Below are 23,088 nucleotides of genomic sequence, written 5' to 3'. Positions count from 1 at the left end.
AAACAGGACAGTGACTACTTTTCTCCCATTAAAATGGCAGACTGACTGATTTCAAGGTTTTAGTGCAAAATGTTGCTGATTTCACAAAATGGCTAAAAAACATTTGCCAAAATTCCTGGTGTGCATAAAATTACTCCAGTGGATAACTGGAGTATATTTGCAGCAAATTTAGTGTCTTTTCGAAAAATCATAAATAATAAATCAAAGGAAAACATCTGGATACCCTAAACTACACCCACAATGGCAAACTAAAGAAAGAAAAAACAGGCGCACACATAAAATAGACTTAAAAAGGAAGTGAAAATGATGAGATGACATTAGCATATACGAAAAAAAAGGAGCAGCAAACAAAAGAAACTTGAAACTGCTGAAACACAACAGTGAATTGAGCCCAGCGAGTCTAGAATTTGGGGACTTACAACACAGGAAGTGTCTTATTTTTTTTTATTTGTGCATCTTGGATTGGATATAATTGGATTGGATAGGATTGACCAATTTCCGGAGGGTATATGGTATGTGCGATGGACATCATTCTCATTTTAAGAAATCAAAATTCTAAGCATGGTTTAAAATTGCTGGCAGAAAGAGGTTGGGAAGGGCGTTCTGATCAGAACACTTAAGCCTAATTTGTACATTAATATTACCAGCAATTTTTCAATCAAAAAGCAACAGATTACATTAGTAAAGACCTGGGTGACATTAAGTTTCAGAGAACAACATGACCATATAAACAGTTTGGGGCGAGTGGATCATTCTGACAGATTCCCTTTCACTATTATTATTATTATTATTGTAGCATCATTTATTCCATGGCGCTTTACATATGAGGAGGGGTATACATAATAAAACCAAGTACAGTAATCTTAAACAATACAAGTCAAGACGGGTACAGGAGGAGAGATGACCCTGCTCGTGAGGGCTCACAATCTACAAGGGATGGGTGAGGATACAGTGGGCGAGGGTAGAGCTGGTCGTGCAGTGGCTTGGTCGATCGGTGGTTACTGCAGGTTGTAGGCTTGTCGGAAGAGGTAGGTTTTCGGGCTCCTTTTGAAAGTTTCCATGGTAGGCTAGAGTCTGATATGTTGTGGTAGAGAATTCCAGAGTAGGGGTGATGCATGGGAGAAATCTTGTATGCGATTGTGGGAAGAGGAGATAATAGGGGAGTAGAGAAGGAGGTCTTGTGAGGATCGGAGGTTGCGTGCAGGTAAGTACCGGGAGATGAGGTCACAGATGTTTGGGGGACACAGGTTGTGGATGGCATTGTATGTCATGGTTAGGGTTTTGATGTGGAGGCTTTGGGTAATTGGGAGCCAATGCAAAGATTGACGGGAAGAGGCCAGGGAATAGCGGGGGGACAGGTGGATTGGTCGAGCAGCAGAGTTTAAAATAGATTGGAGGGGTGCGAGAGTGTTAGAAGGGAAGGACACAGAGCAGGAGGTTGCAGTAGTCAAGGCGGGAGATGATGAGGGCATGGACTAGGGTTTTTGCAGATTCTTGGTTGAGGAATATACGGATACGTGAAATATTTTTGAGTTGAAGTCGGGAAAAGATGATGAATTCTGTTTTGTCCTGTGATAAAACACTCCGGGATCGCCTTTGCTGGGGTCAAAGGTCACGTGCGTTCAGCATGAAACTCAGGCGCAGAGCTGGGATTCGTGTATAACTGACCCTGGGTCAGGTTTATTAACGGTGAAAGCAATGCAAAAGGAAATAAAACATAAAACAAATCCTTGCCTGTCCGGCACTAACTAAACAATGGACAACCTAACTACCAACTGGCGGGCTTCTCCCGTCCAGCCAAACCACAGTTGCAGTGGGCACTGCTTCCACTCACGTGTGTCTCTCACACAGACAGGCTCTCTGTGTTCCCAGGCTGAGACACTCACACAACCACCTTGCATCCTTTTATATCCACCTCCCATTATCCATTAGTAAGCAGGTGCGATACTGACCAGACTAGGCCACATAGGAAAGGAATCTGGGCAAATATATACCTGCCCTCATCCACTATTCCCACATGATTCTCACATATCCCCCCCTTCTGCTCAGACCACTCCGGTCGAGCAATGACACCCGCCAAACAGTGCACTCGGGATAGGGCATCTGCATTTCCCATCTGTACCCCTGGGCGGTGCTCCACCGTAAAAGTGTAGGCCTGCAGGGCAAGGAACCACCGGGTCACCCGGCTATTCCGTTCCTTGTTCAAGTGCATCCACTTGAGAGGGGCATGGTCAGTGATCAGCCTGAACTTTCGGCCCACCAGGTAATATTTGAGGGCCTCTAGAGCCCACTTAATGGCGAGGCACTCTTTTTCTACGACTGCATACCTTTGCTCGTGTTTATTCAGCTTCCTACTGAGATAGAGGACTGGGTGTTCCACTCCGTCCCTCACTTGTGAGAGTACAGCCCCGATACCGGTATCAGAGGCATCCGTTTGTACCACAAACCCACTGCGGAAGTCCGGAGTCACCAGTACGGGCTGAGAGCAAAGTGCCCGTTTTAGGCTATGGAAGGCTTCTTCAGCCGCTAAACTCCATTTAATCATGACGGAGTCTTTCCCTTTTGTAAGATCCGTCAGGGGGGTAGCGATGGCTGCAAAATTGGGTATGAACCGGCGATAATAACCGGCGATCCCCAGTAAGGCTTGCACCTGCTTCTTGTTGACAGGTTGTGGCCAGTCCTGAACCGCCTGAATCTTATCAACCTGGGGTTTAACAACACCCCTCCCAATTACATACCCCAAATACTGGGCTTCTTCTAGCCCGATGTGACATTTCTTGGGGTTCGCGCTTAGACCTGCCTCCCACAGGTCGTCAATCACAGCTTGTACTTTCTGGAGATGAGTCTCCCAGTCCAAGCTGTAAATGACAATGTCATCCAAATAGGCCGAAGCATACCGCCTATGTGGCCTCAAGACTCGATCCATCAGTCTCTGGAAGGTCGCCGGTGCCCCGTGCAGTCCAAACGGCATATACACATACTGAAATAAACCTTCCGGCGTAGCAAATGCTGTCTTTTGTCTGGCAGCCTCCACCAGAGGGATCTGCCAATACCCCTTTGTTAGGTCTAGGGTCGTAATATACCGGGCTTTTCCTAACCGATCTATTAACTCGTCGACCCGGGACATGGGGTAGACATCAAATTTTGAGACCGCATTCAGTTTCCTGAAGTCATTGCAGAACCGGATGGTGCCGTCCGGTTTAGGAATTAGCACAATCGGGCTGGACCACGCACTGTGCGATTCCTCAATGACTCCTAACTCTAACATTGCCTTCACTTCTCGGGAAACGGCTTCACGGCGCGCTTCCGGGATTCGGTAGGGCTTTACGTGAACTGTGACACCAGGTTCCGTTACGATGTCATGTTTCATTAGCATAGTCTGCCCGGGTTTTTCTGAGAAAAACTTTTGGTTGTGAAGTAGAAACTGCCTGACTTCCGTCTTTTGCTGCTCCGAGAGAGTCTCTGCAACCCGTACCTCCGGTACGGTATGCGAGCAGACAGGACGGGCCAGCTCCGCTGACAAGGCAGACCGATCCTTCCAGGGCTTTATCAGATTTACATGATAAATCTGTTCAGTTTTCCGTTTACCTGCCTGGTATACTTTGTAGTTTACTTCACCAACTCTTTCCTTGATCTCAAAGGGGCCCTGCCACTTTGCCAGGAACTTACTGTCCACCGTGGGGACCAGGATCAACACCCTATCTCCGGGTGCAAACGTACGGATCTTGGCACCCCTATCATAGATTCTTTTTTGGGCTCCTTGAGCCTGTATCATGTGTTCTTTGACGATAGGCATAACAGCCGCAATACGGTCCTGCATTTGTGTGACGTGATCTATCACTGTTTTAAACGGAGTGACCTGACCCTCCCAGGTTTCTTTTGCAACGTCTAACAGTCCGCGAGGACGTCGGGCGTACAATAACTCGAAAGGCGAGAATCCCGTGGAAGACTGGGGTACTTCCCTGATGGCAAAAAGCAAATACGGAAGTAAATAGTCCCAGTTCTTCCCATCCTTGTTTATCACCTTTCTCAGCATCTGCTTCAGAGTTTTATTGAACCGTTCGACCAACCCGTCTGTTTGAGGGTGATACACGGATGTGCGTAACGGTTCAATTTGTAACAATCGGCAGAGCTCCTTCATTACCCTGGACATAAAGGGGGTCCCCTGGTCGGTGAGTATCTGTTTTGGTATACGACCCGACTAAACACATGCACCAGTTCCTTGGCAATCGTCTTGGTGGCCGTGTTACGCAAAGGGATGGCCTCCGGGTAACGAGTGGCATAATCCAAGATGACCAGGATATGTTGGTGTCCACGTGCAGACCGTGGAAGGGGCCCAACTAAATCCATCCCAATCCTCTCAAACGGGACTTCAATAATAGGTAGGGGTACCAAAGGGCTACAGAACCGGGGCTTAGGTGCAGAGGCTTGGCAGTCAGGACAAGACTCACAATATACACGAATATCATGATGCATGCCTGGCCAAACAAAACAGTGTAATATCCTTTCGGTGGTTTTCTGGACTCCCAGGTGACCTCCCATCACATGTCCGTGGGCCAGGTCCAGCACCTGCCGCCGGTAGGGTTTTGGCACGACTAATAGTTGCACCGTATCTTCCCCCTTTTTCTCTATCTGATAGAGTAAATCATTCTCCAGAACCATGTAAGGATATGCCAGCCTAGAGCCAGGTTCTACGGGTACCCCATTTATCACTTTTACATTTGTCCTAGCCTGAGAAAGGGTAGGATCCTTTATTTGCTCTCTTTGGAAGTCATCTTTCTGAACTTCTAAATCCGGCAAACGGGGAGGTGGACGGCTGTCGGCCTCCTCCTCTTCCCCGGTCTCCTCCGTATCACCCGCCATGACTGAAAACGGGAACTGCAGGTCATTTCCCGCAGACTCTTCCCCAGAGTCTTCCGGGGAGACCTCTTCCAGGGGTTCGGGACCCACACGCGCCCTGGGAGAAGAATCATGTACACTATTACCCTGGGGTATCAACTGATTCTCCCACAATTGCCAGAAGTGGGGAAAATCCCGGCCCAGGATAACATCATGCAATAACGCCGGGACGAGTCCCACTTTATGTTGCACAGACCCATAGGAAGTAGTAATGCATATGACGGTGGTGAGGTACGAACAGGTGTCTCCATGCACACATGTTACAGAAAATTTGTCTGATGGTCCAGTCGGGGCTGACACCAGACTGGCCTTCACCAGAGTCACCACACTTCCCGAGTCTAACAATGCCACCACATTTTTGCCATCAACAATTAAATCACACAAGTGTTTTTCCACATCCTTTTGACCGGCATTCACACTCACCACCCGTGCAACCATAGACATGCGGTTTTTAGAGTCCGTGACGTCGCACTGCATGGGTTCAGTAGTGACCGGACAGTTCGCAGCAATATGTCCCATCTCTTGGCAGCGGAAACACCTAACAGGCCCCTTGCTTAGACCATAGTTCGTTACTCTCGGCCTCGCAGTGCGGGCAGTCCCGTTTTCCTCCCCCACTGTCTTAGGGATTTTTCCATCTCCCCTACTCCCTGGAACAGTCTTACCGGTTCCACGTGGAGATGATGAAGAACGAGGTGGGGTAGCGTCGTCTCGGAGTCCTTCCGCCACGGAGTAACGTTCAACCAGATCCACCAGTTGATCTGCCGTCGTAGGATTTCCATGGCTTACCCACTTCCTCAGGGCTGGCGGTAGAGCTCTCAGGTACTTGTCCATGACGACTCTCTGAATTATCTCTGGCGCTGTCAACACCTCGGGTTGTAGCCACTTCTTCGTCACGTGGATCAGGTCGAACATCTGTGACCGCGGTGGTTTATCCGGCTGATAAGTCCATTGATGCACTCTCTGTGCACGGACAGCGGTCGTCACTCCCAGCCGGGCCAAGATCTCGGATTTCAATTTGTCAAAGTCCTGCGCAGCTTCAGGTTCCAAGTCATAATACGCCTTTTGGGCCTCACTGGAAAGAAACGGGGCAATCAGGCCGGCCCATCGTGCCTTCGGCCATTTTTCTCGCACCGCCGTCCGTTCAAACGTGGTCAGGTATGCCTCGACGTCATCTTCGGTCGTCATCTTCTGCCAGTACCGACTCACGTGAATCACTCTCGACTCGGCTTCCAGGTTAACCTCCTGTAGGCTTGCCAGGCGCTGCGCCACCTGCTGGAGAAGCGAACGATCGGTAGCTGTCATGTCCACCAACTCCTTCAGCTGGGCCATCATCACCCGATTAGCTTCTTGCTGGACGGCGGTGGACTGTACCAGCGCTTTCACCACGTCCTCCATGCTCATGCTTGCAACGTGATGCCCGCGTTCTCCACCACAATGTGATAAAACACTCCGGGATCGCCTTTGCTGGGGTCAAAGGTCACGTGCGTTCAGCATGAAACTCAGGCGCAGAGCTGGGATTCGTCTATAACTGACCCTGGGTCAGGTTTATTAACGGTGAAAGCAATGCAAAAGGAAATAAAACATAAAACAAATCCTTGCCTGTCCGGCACTAACTAAACAATGGACAACCTAACTACCAACTGGCGGGCTTCTCCCGTCCAGCCAAACCACAGTTGCAGTGGGCACTGCTTCCACTCACGTGTGTCTCTCACACAGACAGGCTCTCTGTGTTCCCAGGCTGAGACACTCACACAACCACCTTGCATCCTTTTATATCCACCTCCCATTATCCATTAGTAAGCAGGTGCGATACTGACCAGACTAGGCCACATAGGAAAGGAATCTGGGCGAGATATACCTGCCCTCATCCACTATTCCCACATGATTCTCACAGTCCATATTAAGTTTTAGAAATCTAGCGGAGAAGAAGGATGAAATAGCAGACAGACATTATGGGATTCTCGTTAGTAGGGAGGTCCAGAGATGTAGATCTGTGTATCATCAGCATAAAGGTGATACTGAAAGCCATGAGATTCTATGAACTGTCCCAGGCCGAAGGTGTAAATGGAGAGGAGCAGGGGCCCTAGGACTGAACCTTGCGGGACTCCGACAGATAGGGGGGGAGGTGAGGAGGTTTTGTGCGAGTGGGTGACGCTGAATGTCCGGTCTGTTAGGTATGACGAGACTCACAATAAGGCCATGTCAGTGATGCCAAGAGATGAGAGGGTTTGTAGAAGTAGGGAATGGTCCTCTGTGTCAAAGGCAGAGGACAGGTCCAGGAGGAGGAGGACAGAGTAGTGTCGCTTGGCCTTGGCGGTTAATAGGTCATTGGTGACCTTAGTTAGGTAAGTTTCAGTGAGCAGATGTCTGGTGTTCTGACCCACCTGTTCCTTGACTATTTCATTATTATGGATAAACCTCTTATGCTACCTATAGGCCATGTACACATAACGATTGACACTGCATTCAGTGCCTCCATCAGAGCTCATGTCCAAACCCCTGCAAAACAGGATTCTGGCATCTGTGCTGACGAGGCAATTGACTATAGTGATGCAGACGGAGACACAGTGTGCTTTGTCGTCATTTTCGACTGTATATGCCTATTGGAGGCGATTTTCAAGACGCAGTAGACTACTTTTGCTGCCCATCTCAATTAGGCATGAAAAAATTGAGGAATAGAGTCTATGCTAGTTTACAAAAGTACCAAATTTTATTAATCATAAAATGTCACACAAAATGTCAATATATGCAAACAGATACCATACACAATATATATGTGAGCAGACTATATGAAAAGAGAGTACATTTATAGTTTAAAGTGACCTCAGTACCCTAGAACGTAGCATAAGTAACCTGCCGTCACAGTTAGTGCATATGGGACAAAACATGTATGTGCTGCCACTAGTCATAACAGTCTTATATGAACGAAAATAGTCCCAGATGTAACAAGCACGGTGCTAAACCTCAGTGTCCAGGGATCCCCCAGGCGTAGTCATAATGAGAGTATTTTAAATACGTGAAACTAGGAGCATCAAACAAAATAGAGGAGCACCAGACACTGAGGCGTATTAAAGGACTCAAGTTCAGTAATTACATGTAGAAATACATGGCAGAACAGTTGGAATAATTAAATCAGCAGAAATGCATCGCTAATGAGTAATTACCCGTCATGCTTCCAATCGTGAGGGCAGGAGAAATGGACCCCTACGTACGTTTCGATGTATTAACCTTCTTCAGGGGGCGTGGCTTTAATGTGCCTGGGTTCCCATTTAAATACCCTGCTTGTTTGTCAATTTGCCAATGAAATCGTCATGATATGGTGAGGCGGATAGGCGTCAGTACATCCACCTATGAACATCGCACTAGCCCAAATTAGTCATGTTAACCAATCCCCGAGGGCGGAAGAAACAGTCCCACCAATGATGGCCCCAAAACGTCATCGCTAATAAGCAGGAAGTAAAGGCGGCGATTTCATCTCCTGCCAGTCATGTACATAAACGTCACTTCCGCCCTAAGTGTGGAACAGAGCGTGACAGTACTGGAGGGCGGGCGTTAACCCCATGCCTGTGATAAACCCGCACGTCACTACCGCCCAGCTGCTGCGTCACGTGGGACAGCCGGCGCCTAGCCGTTACCAGGCGACACAGCCAAACAGGAAGCAGGGAGGACGCACTGAGAACATCCGGCAAACGGGGGCACATATGCACAATAGCTGCAAAAATGACTGGCAGGAGAAAAAGTAGTATAGGGGATATATCATGGGGTTTGGCAAAGGAACAAATCCATTTAAGTATATGTTAATACAATGTGTCAATAGATCCCCCTGAATAGAACACAATGGTAACAATAATACATTTGAGTAAAAATACAAATAAAATAGAAACAAAATAAGGCATAGAACAGTATATAATGATAAATAGGAACCATTAGTGAAATAATGATATGTGTATATGAAGACACATATATGGAAGTATATCAATAAGATATATTAGTATACCATACATATATATACACATATATACACTATTGCACACATATATATATATATGTATATACACACATGAAACATCAGTGCACTATGAATATGGGGACATCTTGACAGAAAATTGATTATAAAGAAGCCAAAAAATGGTATTTGTACAAACATGGGACAAAATGTTAGTCCTTCGCTTGATTGAAATTGGTCCATATAATAGTCAGTCCAGATCCATTTTTCATGATGCAAATATATCCTAGATGACATATTATCCTAGGTGCCTCATCTTGACATCTTGTCCACGAATCTTGATGACACTGAACCTGGAGAGACATTCTGAGGACTCATCAATGGGATCACCTGAGCGAGGCTAAAGGTGTTGGTCACTAGAAAAATCACAATACAAACAATAAACAACAAAGATAAAAACCAACAAAAATATATAAAAGTCAATTTAAAAAAACATGGTGGGGACAAGAAGAAAAAACTCATTTGGAAATGAATAAAAACCCAAATGTTAGAAAACGAATGGGAGATTTGCTTAAAATCCTCCACAACCATTCTAGTAAAGATGTCCACCGCGGGACATAGAGACAGGGGGGAAACCTAGTGGAACGTGGATAAAGTGACTGTGGAAACATACCTTTAGGCACCATATCAAGCCAGAGATCTTAAAAACAGATTTAAGATGCACGGCTATAGTAATAGAAGTGTAAAACATGGATATACGAGGACAAAGAGGAGCCAGCGCATGTCCCTTTTGCACTCCACGAATAGGATAAGTAAACAAAATGAGGATCAAGTCAGATTTATTTCGAAATTCAATGGTGAATGGTCGACTATGAAACAGTGCCTACAGCGGCACTGGAATATTCTAAAAACTGACCCATCCTTAGCACCAATCTTGCCTGAAAGGCCACTTATGACAGCTAGAAGAGGCTATAATTTGTCAGATGCCCTCCTGCACAGTCACTATGCCCCACGGGTAAAAAATCCCTTTAATTCAAAGGGTCCACCACAAGGATGCTTCCCCTGTGGGAGCTGTGTGGCCTGCAAAAACATCATGCGAACCAATACCTTCACCTCAGCTGATGGTTCTCAGCAATTCTCAATAAGACAATATATCACCTGTACCACAACACAGGTGATATATTATGCCACTTGTGGCTGTCAAAAAATCTATATAGGCTTAACCTCACGCCAACTTCGAACTCGCACAATGGAGCATGTTCGTGACATCAAAGTAGCAGCTGCCGTCACAGACCTCTCAACTCTAAAGACCATACCAAAACATTACAAACAATTCCACCAATGTAACCCCAAATCATTCATGGTTAGGGGCATCCAGCACATTCACAGTGGAATACGAGGTGGTGACATACAACACCTATTAGCACAAAAAGAGTGTAGGTGGATTACCACCTTAGGAACAATGTCCCCTCAAGGTTTAAACGAATCACAGGGATTCGCTTCTTTCCTGTGAATGGTTTGGATTAACCCCTCTTGTTCGTTTTCTAAAATTTGGGTTTTTACTCATTTCCAAATGAGTTTTTTCTTCTTGTCCCCACCATGTTTTTTTTTTTTTTTAAATTGGCTTTTATATATTTTTGTTGGTTTTTATCTTTGTTGTTTATTGTTTGTATTGTGATTTTTCTAGTGACCAACACCTTTAAGCCCCCGTTACACACTGCGATATCGCTCGCAATATCGCTGTAAAGTCGCCGATTTTGTGACGTTGCAGCGATATTGCTAGCGATATCGCTGCATGTGACACTTACCTCCGACCGGCTCCCCCGCTGGTTATTGCTGATCGCGCGAGAAGCTCCTGGACCATTCCTCATCGGTCACTTCCTGCGGCGCTTCCTGTGGCGCCGACGAGCGACGCGCGGAGCCGGGCGGGAGGACGCAGGATTGCCGCGTCTGACAGGTAAGTAGCGATCCCCGTCCCCAGCGATGTCGCTGGTGAGATCTGCCTGTGTGGCAGCTCACTAGCGACCACCTAGCGATGCACCAGCAATCCTGACCGCGTCATATCGCTGGTCGGGATCGCTGGTGCATCGCTAGGTGTAACGGTACCCTTAGCCTCGCTCAGGTGATCCCATTGATGAGTCCTCAGCATGTCCGCATAGTCTCCAGGTTCAGTGTCATCAAGATTCGTGGACAAGATGTCAAGATGAGGCACCTAGGATAATATGTCATCTAGGATATATTTGCATCATGAAAAATGGATCTGGACTGACTATTATATGGACCAATTTCAATCAAGCGAAGAACTAACATTTTGCCCCATGTTTGTACAAATACCATTTTTTGGCTTCTTTATAATCAATTTTCTGTCAAGATGTCCCCATATTCATAGTGCACTGATGTTTCATGTGTGTATATACAGTACATATATATATGTGTGCAATAGTGTATATATGTGTATATATATGTATGGTATACTAATATATCTTATTGATATACTTCCATATATGTGTCTTCATATACACATATCATTATTTCACTAATGGTTCCTATTTATCATTATATACTGTTCTATGCCTTATTTTGTTTCTATTTTATTTGTATTTTTACTCAAATGTATTATTGTTACCATTGTGTTCTATTCAGGGGGGCTCTATTGACACATTGTATTAACATATACTTAAATGGATTTGTTCCTTTGCCAAACCCCATGATATATCCCCTATACTACTTTTCTCCTTCGTCTCATTGGGGGACACAGATACTGTGGGTGTATGCTTCTGCCGCTAGGAGGCTGACACTAAGTGAAAAAAAGAGGTTAGCTCCTCCTCCGCAGTATACACCCTCGCCCCTATTGCGGGCGGAAATCAGTTTTTGCTTAGTGTCCTATGGAGGCACACACAGTCTGGATCTCTCCAGACTATTTTTTTCTAGTTTACTATGAAGATGAGACAGGGGCGACGGATCCTATTGAAAGGGTCCGATCTCCGCAAACCATCAACGGGCGAGCACGCGTTGAGTATCGTCTCCGCGTATCCTTTCCCGCACCGAGGGACATCTCTGGGACTTTTCCCCAGACATCTATTTTTTTCTTTGCTTTTTATTTTATGAAGATAAGACAGGGGCAACGCATCCTATTGAAAGGATCCGATTTCCCCAAACCATCAACGGGCGACCACGTGCGAGTATCCCTCCACGTATCCTCTCCCGCGACGTGGGACATTATGCCAGACTTAGATCATCGGTGAGGAGAGGGTCGGGGAGGACCCTCTCACTTTTGGTACCCCGAGGGGCGTAGGAAGGGACTCGCTGCCTCAAAATCGACCATAGCCAGATGGATTCGTTGGACGGTTCAGGAGTCCTACCGTGTTAGAGGCACGCCGATTCCAGCAGGGATCGGAGCGCACTCTACCCGGACAGGGGGCGCCTTTTGGGCGCTTCGGCACCAGGCTTCGACGGAACAGGTTTGCAAGGCAGCAACCTGGACCAGACTGCACACATTTGCCAAACATTATGGTATAATATCCATGCTCAGGCCTCGGCAGATGCGAGCCGGGGTAGAAGGACTCTCCAAGCAACGGTAGCGCACCTTTAAACAGGAGGTGCATGTAGCTTGGATCGGTGAGTCAATCTCCCACCCAGGGACTGCTTTAGGACGTCCCACAGTATCTGTGTCCCCCAATGAGATGAAGGAGAAACATGGTTTTTTGTGAGTACTCACCGTAAAATCCTTTTCTCCGAGACGCTCATTGGGGGACACAGCACCCACCCTATTAGCCAGTTGGCTCTTGTTTAAATGAATATGTGTTTACTTATTTTATATAAGGGTGGTGTTTTCCTTTGGACATGTTGTACCTGTATTAAGGCTGATTTTTTTGTCCTCCTACTGCTTTGGCACCAAACTGATTTCCGCCTGCAATAGGGGCGAGGGTGTATACTGCGGAGGAGGAGCTAACCTCTTTTTTTCACTTAGTGTCAGCCTCCTAGCGGCAGAAGCATACACCCACAGTATCTGTGTCCCCCAATGAGCGTCTCGGAGAAAAGGATTTTACGGTGAGTGCTCACAAAAATCCATGTTTTCTCCTGCCAGTCATTTTTGCAGCTGTTGTGCATATGTTCCCCCGTTTGCCGGATTTTGCGTCCTCCCTGCTTCTTGTTTGGCTGTGTCGCCTAGTAACGGCTAGGCGCCGGCCGTCCCACGTGACACAGCAGCCGGGCGGGTTTATCACAGGCATGGGGTTAACGCCCGCCCTCCAGTACTGTCACGCTCTGTTTCACACTTAGGGCGGAAGTGACGTTTATGTACATGACTGGCAGGAGATGAAATCGCCGCCATTACTTCCTGCTTATTAGCGATGACGTTTTGGGGCTATCATTGGTGGGACTGTTTCTTCCGCCCTCGGGGATTGGTTAACATGACTAATTTGGGCTAGTGCGATGTTCATAGGTGGATGTACTGACGCCTATCCGCGTCACCATATCATGGAGATTTCATTGGCAAATTGACAAACAAGCAGGGTATTTAAATAGGAACCCAGGCACATTAAAGCCACGCCCCCTGAAGAAGGTTAATACATCGAAACGTACGTAGGGGTCCGTTTCTCCTGCCCTCACGATTGGAAGCATGACGGGTAATAACTCATTAGCGATGCATTTCTGCTGATTTAATTATTCCAACTGTTCTGCCATGTATTTCTACATGTAATTACTGAACTTGAGTCCTTTAATACGCCTCAGTGTCTGGTGCTCCTCTATTTTGTTTGATGCTCCTAGTTTCACGTATTTAAAATACTCTCATTATGACTACGCCTGGGGGATCCCTGGACACTGAGGTTTAGCACCGTGCTTGTTACATCTGGGACTATTTTCGTTCATATAAGACTGTTATGACTAGTGGCAGCACATACATGTTTTGTCCCACATGCACTAACTGTGACGGCAGGTTACTTATGCTACGTTCTAGGGTACTGAGGTCACTTTAAACTATAAATGTACCCTCTTTTCAAATAGTCTGCTCACATATATATTGTGTATGGTGTCTGTTTGCATATATTGACATTTTATGTCACATTTTATGATTAATAAAATTTGGTACTTTTGTAAACTAGCATAGACTCTATTCCTCTGTTTTTTCAAGATTTATCCATGAGTCGCTGCTGTAATGCAATTTTCTTTCTCTTAAGAAATGTGGTAATTATGCCACCAATAAGTAACTAACTATGGTTTGGAGACTTGTTATACCATCTCAATTAGGCGTATATGACTGAATATTATGTACGATAGAGCACACAGTGACTCCATAGGCATCATTTAAGTACAGAGAAATCGCAGCTCGCACCTGCCCTGTTGCGGGCAGAGCCAAAATCATAGGTGTGCGCACACCTGCACATGGGCCATGATGTGTGCCGGCACATGCATACTTAGGCTCTCGGCTCTGCCTGCAGTAGGGCAAAGCGCATTCTCTCTGCGCAGGCACAAAATTTTGCCCAGCAATTTGGATGAGAGGGCGTTATCCACGTTAGTCAAAGAAGGAGGATGGTGAGCAGGAGCCGGTAGGAGGGATGGAAAGGCCAGAAGCCATGTCCATTGGACCAGACCGAGAAGATTACCATAGAGTGCGGGAGAACTTCAAAAAGTTTTTGGGGTGTATACAGGGGGAGTCAAGGTTATATAAGCATTTATGGAATGCCGCATACGCGCTGAATAAGGTGATAGTTTTAGTTGATATATAACAAAGCTGGTGACGGGTTCCCTTCAAGTGGCTTAAAAATCAACATTATTAGCGGCATGTCATCCTGTGTAAACAGGTGTATTGCAAACAATGTGATAATCTATGCTCACAGAAAGATCATTATATTGATTGTTCTGTTTGCATGGAATTGTGATCGCTTGTCGTAATCAGGCTATTAAACTATCGCCGATTATCCTGAATATAGCTGATCGGCTTTTGTTTAATGGCCACGATCGACACTTGTAAACCCAGTGTAAGTGCCCCTCTGGTCTTACTTTGGGACTATTTGACTTTTTATTTACCTATCTGCTCGGCTTGAGTTATCGGCCCTTCCTGACTTCGTACTTTTGTTATGAATTCATCATTGTCTTGTTTGCTCCCCGGCTTGTGTAGTTGTCCCTTAGCTGGCTCTGCTAGTCAGTGACTATTCTGTGTGCATCCTGGGCTGTGTTGTAACTTAGGACGACACCAGCAAGCAATCTGCTTACTTTAGTAGATTTGGAAGGAGCAATTGGTAAAGTCCAGACTTAATGGCTAAGCTATTACGGAGACCCCTTCCCTAACATATAATAATAATAAGGGGGATGTGAAGATAATCGCCTGATCTCATTCACTTTGAGAGTTACATATGCAGAGGATTTCCACGAGGCTGTTCGCTAACACAACAAAACTTTTCAGTTTAGGTTACAACATCCCGATCCTGGTTTACCAGAATATACCTTAGTTGGGCTTCTGAAAAGTGGAACATTTCCCCTAGTTGGCCTGGATCCCACAGTCCAATAATAAGAAGGCGTTCTCTCTTAAGAGACTTTGCCTAACTGGAATCACAAGCCAGATCGGAATTTAATTAAGAAAAGGAAAATGAGCTGTCGTGGTGTCATTATGATAATTTATCCAGTTTACAGCTCCATTTGCCATCGGCTATGTACTGGCAAAGAACATTTTGTCCTAATCACTGACTTCCATAGTCCGTTTTTTCACAGTCGTTCCTGAAAATGGGGTTGTGTTTTGCAGACAGTTCTGGAAAATACCAGACTGAAAGATTACTGCCTTGAGAACCATCATATTAAAAAAAAATGTACAGTGCTATTTATGGAGTAAGGCCTGTTTCACATTTCCGTTATTTGATGTCAGTCAAAATCCGCCACTTTTAGAAAAAAACGGATCCGCCCCTTTTTTTGACGGATCCGTTTTTTTCCTCCATAGACTTGCATTAGCGATGGATTTTGACTGATGGTCGTCCGTCGCATTTCGTTTTTTGACGGATCCGTTAGAATTGTAGCGTCTCCTGGGCGGAGGAGACGGACTCTGAAACTTTTTTTTGGAGCATGTTAACCCTGAATAACGTTCTGGAAACGCCGTGAAGAAAAACAAAAAAATATCTCTCTCCCTCCCTCTCCCTCTGCCTCTCTTCTCTCTCTCTCTCCTTTTCCAGACCGCGGTTCCTTTAAATTTCATCCACTTACCGGCTGCAGCAGATTCGTATAAAAAAAAGGATCCAGTGGCATCAGTTTGGCCCATGACGGAAACGGATCCGTTTTTTAACGCTCTGGCAGATTTGGACTGACATGAAAAGACGGAAATGTGAAACAGGCCTAAGCTGTCTGGCATGTAGGGGTTGTCAAATTGGGACAATTACTTTTTGGTAGAAAAGTCCTCTGATCACAGGATGTCCCACGAATGAAAGATCAGTTGTGATCTGAAGGGAAACCTGGGAGTAAGTATGCAATTCTCCTGCAGTGCCCCCACAGGCAAAATAAAGTATTACACCATTCACATTAAAAATTATAATATATACGCAGGATAGGGAATAACTTATCGATCAGTGGGGTCTGACTTCTGAGACCGATCAGCAGAATGGGTCACTTTTATCTTCGTTAGAATGGAGAGACAGTGCACTTGGTTGACCTTCTCCATTCTCTTTGTGGCTGCCGAGCTCTGCGTTCAGCTTTTCCCTGCAGCCCCATAGAGAATGAATGGAGCAGAGGTCCATTTTGTAAGTGGGATAACAATTTGCCGATCGGGTCAGGTCCCAGCAGTCAGAACCCATTGAATTGTAAATTATAATTTACTATAATAATAATAATAATAATAATTAACTATTAATTATTGCTATCGCATCGGGAGGGCGGTAATGTCACAATGGGGGCAGGCTTTGCAGCGTTAAGAGTCTCTCCCCCCATGTGCTCACCCACCTATCCACTCTCTCTTTCCTCATGTGCTGACTTCTCCCGTCTGTGCTCTCTTCTTTGACCTGTCTACCCCATGTGCTATCCCCCTTGTCTGCTGTCTCGCTCCTTCCTGTGCTGTGTTCTCCCCTCATGTGCTGTCCCGTTTGAGCTGTCTCCCCCCTGTGCTCTGTCTCTCTCACCCCTGTGTCTGACCGTGTTCAGAACATACCACAGCTCCTGGGCAGGGGAGGAAGCAATAGACAATACTGACATTACAGCAGGAGATCGCAGAGGATACATTTTGTGAGGTAAAATATTGTTTCAAAACAGTCAGTGAAATATTTTACCTCACAAAATGAATCCTCTGTGATCCCCTGCTGTAATGTCAGTATTGTCTATTGCTTCCTCCCCTTCCCAGGAGATGTGGTATGCTCCGTACACGGTCAGACACAGACAATTTTTAAAATGAACTTTTGTTTGTGGGAAAACCCCTTTAATGTGACCGGCTTCCTCTGCCTGTAGACACGTCGCCCATCTTCCTCCGGGATCAGCCGAATGATTCACTGAGCCTGCACGGAATTCACGCGGTGTAGTGCGATGGCGTTCCACTGGTGGTACAGTGCAAGAGTGTGTGTGTGTGCGTGAGTGTGTGTGTGGTGCGTACAGTGTATAGAGTGTGTGTGTGTGTGTGGTGCGACGGTGTTCCGCTGGTGGTATCGCGCAATAGGTTGGTACCAGCAGCAGTTTCCATATTGCGACACCCATCACTTGGGTGTCCCAATATGGTGGTAGGTGAACTTCCTCCGCTTGGAATTCTGGGATACGGTGGCATCTGGACAGAACGGGAAATGGAAACATTACAAGGCAATTATATAAGTAGATAAATAGATGATGCTTCGGTATTGTGTCCCCATGCCATCTGCTTGATATTATAGCAATGTCTTTCTCTCTCCTTTTCTAGATCCCTCCACAGCTCTGGAAAGTTACCTGAAGGTATGACCTATCTTCTCATCTGTGCCGTGTATTCATATGTGTGTTAGGACGTATTATGGGTGCCATAATTCTACTGAACTGACCTTAGATCTCCATAAGGTTTTATAGTAATTTACTTCAGTCCAGTAACGCCATGAAAGGTCCGGGTATTGTGGCTGGACAATGATGCCAGAATGCGGCAGCATTACAGTCATGTGAAAACTGGCCTAACAGGAGTGATTGTCTAGTACACTGGAGCCCTGAATCAAGACATGATCATCAGAGATAATGATGCATAGGGGTTTGTAGAGCGAGGCAGCCTTAAGACCCAAAGCCCTTTTTAAAGTGGCACATATATACTGTCTGGAGAAAAGCAGTTTCTTCCTCTCCAGCAGCTGTGATTGTCCGGATAGATATGACCATCTAAATCTCATTGCCCATCTCTTCTAATCACAAATGTCCCCCCCGTTCGAAACGTCATTGGAAGGAGGAAGGAAAACCAGCTCTATGTCTGATGCTCAGTTTGCTCGTGATCTGTTTCTAGCACAGCATCTAACCCATATGGAAGATCTGGAAGTTTGTTTGGCATTTGCATTAAAATTAATTTACAACTTTCACAATACATATTGAAAAACATATAAACATTATGAAATAGATCTCCTAGACCTGATAAGGATGGTATATTTACTTTGAAAATCCATGTCACAATGGCTGTATAATCCTTTATGAAAGTTTCACTTAGTTTGATTGACAGCTCCTCATTGTACCTCCTCCCTCCTGTTGTTGAGATCTCACACTGCTAAGTACAGGCCGCAGCTCATTTTTATATCCTATCTATACAGTCATTCTGAAACAAGACAAAGGCAGCACAGGTGCAAAATACTGATGAGCAATCACTCACACAGCAAACATTTTATGGATTTTGGCCAGAATATCAACTAATACCGTATGTATTTTTTCATCTTTGCTTGCTGCATCCAGCCCTGTATTGTTGATGGATGGGTGGGGTGGGGGGTGGGGATTGGGTGTCTGTAAAGTTGTTTTTTTTGTGTGTGATTTATCTCAATACACTGCTAATACAACTATTCTGACATGGACTTTCAAAGTAAATATGTCAGCCTCATCCGGTCTAATCTATTTAATGATGTATACGGTTTAAATTGTAAACTTTGGTGAGAGATTCTCTTTAATACTTTTAGATCCACTGATCTTCCCCAAGACTACAACTAGGGACTAATTTGGAACCACAAGTGTGTTATAACGATGGAGCTCCAGCGACGTCTATCGTGACGTCTCATGATATATTATCCTGACAATGGCCGAACTGGTCACGATTCAGGTCTGGTGCAGACATATACAAGACTGCACAATGTATGAAGGCACAGGACCATAATTTGTATTCCCAATGTCCAGTCCATGGATGACCGTCAGCCATTGTTTACCCTGGTCCTCCGCACACCCTACTTGCCGGTGCTCCCTAGTTGTAACCTTTTATCTGCGGGAAGTTATTGCTCCTCTTATCCATGAGTAAGAAAACAAAATGTAAAAGCATTTTTTTTAGCAGAAGACGGCACTTAGCCAGTGCTCTGCCACTGTCTGCTATTTCCTAGGCGTAGAGCTCCATCTTTTGGTAATTTCACTCATTATGTGCAAATGTTGCTGCTTTTATCCGCAGTGACCCATGGGCATACAGCTGAGCCATCACCGGGTCCACGAGAGGTCAATGCCGCCGTCCTGCTAATTATTAACTCCCATAATCCAGGCACTGACCACTCCCTGTGGCTTTTATAGCAGGGTGGGCTCTAATAGCATGTAGTGTAATCACTGGGGGCATTATAGGAAACGTACACCTGATGTCTATAGGGGGCGTCTCATAGACGTACACCTTTATATGTATTTTATAGTTGATCCCACACCCAAATCTTTAGACATTTTCTGATTGTAAAACAAGTATATGATTTTTATGTTGAATGAAGGATTAGAAAACTTCGGCTTTTTTCTTCCAGTCTGTGTGTGACATTGCAGCTCAACCCCGTTCACTTTAATGGGATGTGACACCAGACTACGCTGCTCTATAGAGGGGACAGAGAACTTTGGGACAGATCTGCTCCTGCTATTGTCCCATTAGGTATAAGGAGTGATCAGAGACGCTCATCTCCAATACTGATCCGGCCTGGGGCTTGTGTAGAAGAAAGCGGCCATGTTTTTCTAATCCCTTTACAAATCTGCAGTTATTCTCATCACTTGCATAGCTGTAACTGTTGTTCTGTCGTTATGGATCTGCGCAGGATGTTCTGTTCTGGTGCTGGAATCTGTGAGCATGCTCAGGACATACGTGTCAGTACTGGACCTGCCACTCAGCTGCTTCTTCCACCATGACGTCCTCATTATATCATCGGGAAGGCAATACCAGCGGGCCAAGGTAACACTGACCATACACTGCAGCCTGTAACGGAGGGCCTGGGGTGTAACAACAAATGCTCTCTTCTATGTATGGGGATAAAATGTGTGCTGCTTTGTAACAAACTTTACATTTTAGCAACTCACAGTTTTTTATATTTCTGCTTCCAGCAGGGCAGGTTTTACACCTATGGGATAATTCGCTGGCAGCATATGGGGGTCTTTCAAGATTAATGGGGTAGATCCTATCCCAATGTGTTGTGGGTTTAATAATAATATTAGCAAATACCTCCAATTAGAAGTGTAGTATAGTTCTTCTGATGAGCTATGTCACTTACCCGATCTGCAGGGCATTTCAATAACTTAGGTACCCATGGTTAAGACCACTCAGATAGTGACAGTTGTTAGTGGTCGTATATGAATACCTAAGTTACTGTAATGCACTGCACATGGAGTAAGCATCATAGCTCATCAGAAGAACTATACTACATTTTTAATTGGCGGTAATTGTTAATATTATTATTATTACACCTACTACATATTGGGAAAGGATCTTGGAGATGGAAATACCCCTTTAATGAAAAATTCATTGGTACAATAACAGAAATGCACTTGACCCTTTAACACGCCATGACGTCCTATTCCATGTGTCTGGGTGTGTGGAGCTGCCGAGGAGCTTAGGCTGCTCCTTTTTATATTACATTGCTGGCGTCTGTCTTTAAAAGCAGTGATCAGCTCTCTCGCCAACCTCTGTTCTTAACGTCTTAAATGCCTCTGTCACTCTCTGACTGCAGCATTTAAAGGGGTTTTCCTACTAGCAAAGTATATTTTAATCCAAAAATAATATTAAAGGGAACCTGTCACCAGGTTTGCCCCATATGAGATACAGCCACCACCTTTCAGCTCTCCTATACAGCATTCTATAAAATATTTTTTTATGTGGTTTACCATAAAGGGTAATATTTTTTATATGGAAGAATAAAAATTGAAAATTTTTAACCATTTATTGTTCCTGCTGGATTCATCATCTTCCCAAAAGAACATCTTTTATTATACTCACCAGTGGGGTGTCCAGGTCCAGTGCCTCCCGTCTTCTTTCAATGCCGTCCTCCTTCTGTGCTTTGTGTGGATGATGCGTCCCCGACATCGTGCTCCTACGCAGGCGCACTTCTCTGTTCTGACAAGGGCAGACTAAAGTGTCGCAGTGCACATGCATCGGCACTCTTTAACCTTTCACCGCGCCTACGCACTGCAGTACTTTGCGCTGCCCTCAACAGGGAAGAGAAGTACGCCTGCACAGGAGCGTGATCACTTAGGAACTCATCATCCACACAAAGCAAGAAGAAGCACGGTATCGAATGAAGGAAGGCGCCGGACCAAGACCAGCAACACCCCTTAGACCGGACCACCCGGCAGGTGAGTATAGTAAAAAGTGTTTTTATTTTGTTGCAGGCTGGATCGGGGGCATACACACCATTATAGCATGCTGTATATGAGAGCTTAAAGGCGGTGGCTGTATCTCATATGGGGCAAACCTGGTGACAGGTTCCCTTTAAGTTCCACAGTTGGATGTGTGAGGCAGTGAAGGGAATCATATGCGAGGGTCGCTTTGTGTCCCCCAGGATGCAGACAGAGTCACTGGTATTCATAGCAGGATGCCTGTGATTCACAAGGCAAAGTAAAAGTAAGTGTGGACCTTGTCAAGCTATTTCGCCAAGGCAATGTTCAGGAAAACCCGGTATGGGCTTTTTTTTTTTGAAGCAGACTACAGGATGGTAGTGGGGCGGTCCGCTTCCTCCAAGCCGGGTCTTATAAGTGGCTCATGACCACAGATTCTAGTTAAAAACCCTGCAGTATAGGGTTTGGGGGTGTCAGTCTTTGTTTGCAAGTAGCAGAGCAGGTGGCTCTGCAGAGTCCAGCCTGTGTGAGGTAACACAGAGCCAAGAGCAGCGAACACCTGGCACCCCACAGCGTGATACGGTGCAGTTGCCCTCGGCAAGTTGTCTCGTATACGGACTGTTGTGACGCCCCGGCTGCGATCTGGAGGATACAGTGTGCTGTGCACTGTGTGAGTTATTTGGACATTAAACAAGTTTGCTGTGAGCTTTCCTGTGGTCCCTGCTTATCTGTCACACTGCACCAACCCCGCTGCAGTACAGATGTATTAAAAAAAAATGTGCTGAGATAATCTTAGAAATGTGCCCCTGCTGTGTACTGTGTAATGACTGTGTCTGACCGTACAGGAACATTTTCTGATTGTACTACATCTCCTGGTCAGGGAGGTCGCAAAGGAGTATACAGACATTACAGTATGGGATTGCTGTCCAAAAGCAAAAAAAGCGTGTTGTCTTTCATGGTGGAATAAATTGGTCTGATACAGAAGCATGGTGTGATTTCCTTTATAGGCTTTCGGGCTGATTTCATTAAAATGCGTGAAACACTGCAAAGTCGCAAAAGTTTTGTTCAGTGTGACATTGAGCAAACATTTTTGGCACTTTTATGCCATATTCTGCCAGCTCTGCCAAAATAGGTGTATCTGGGGAGGATCCACGACAGCATGTAGCGTGAGAATGCCCACCGATCAAATCCAATAAAATGGACGGTGTTTCTTACTCCCAAAATGCTACTCCAGGCCTAGACTGGACTGGAGGAACAAATAGTGCTAGCACGTCAGTATGAGCATATAGTGCCGGCACATGAGGAAGAACATATAGTGCGGACACGTCTGGATGAACTGCAAGGAGTCTGTTTGTTCTCCCCGTGTTTGTGGGGTTTTCTCTGGGTTCTCCAGTTTCCTTTGTGAGGTAGCGCTGTCATTTAAGTAGGGGATCACTTGCTTGGCAGCCAATAAATCACATCCGGCACTGGTTTTCCATAAAGCAATAACAGTCCATGCGGTTTATTCAGGCATCATAAACAATGACCAGCAACAAAAAGTTCATATAAACGGCATAGCGTCCATGACAGAGCTT

At 45.6% G+C, this 23,088-nt stretch overlaps 1 protein-coding gene across 1 annotated transcript in view; it reads left to right on the top strand.

The window, feature by feature from the left end:
- The window catches only part of PIGL (phosphatidylinositol glycan anchor biosynthesis class L), a 183,318-nt gene that overhangs the window by 151,948 nt on the left and 8,282 nt on the right, over positions 1-23,088 (top strand). Inside the window, exons 5-6 of the mRNA XM_073565356.1 lie at positions 17,706-17,737; positions 20,005-20,138. Of these exons, the coding sequence (XP_073421457.1) occupies positions 17,706-17,737; positions 20,005-20,138 (166 nt within the window). The remainder of the gene's footprint in view (positions 1-17,705; positions 17,738-20,004; positions 20,139-23,088) is intronic.

This window comes from Dendrobates tinctorius, unplaced genomic scaffold, assembly GCF_039654945.1.
Source record: "Dendrobates tinctorius isolate UK_male_01 unplaced genomic scaffold, ASM3965494v1 ptg000016l, whole genome shotgun sequence".
Lineage (NCBI taxonomy): Eukaryota > Metazoa > Chordata > Amphibia > Anura > Dendrobatidae > Dendrobates > Dendrobates tinctorius.
Note: the sequence above shows the minus strand (reverse complement) of the source record. Positions and strands in the feature narration are given on the sequence as shown.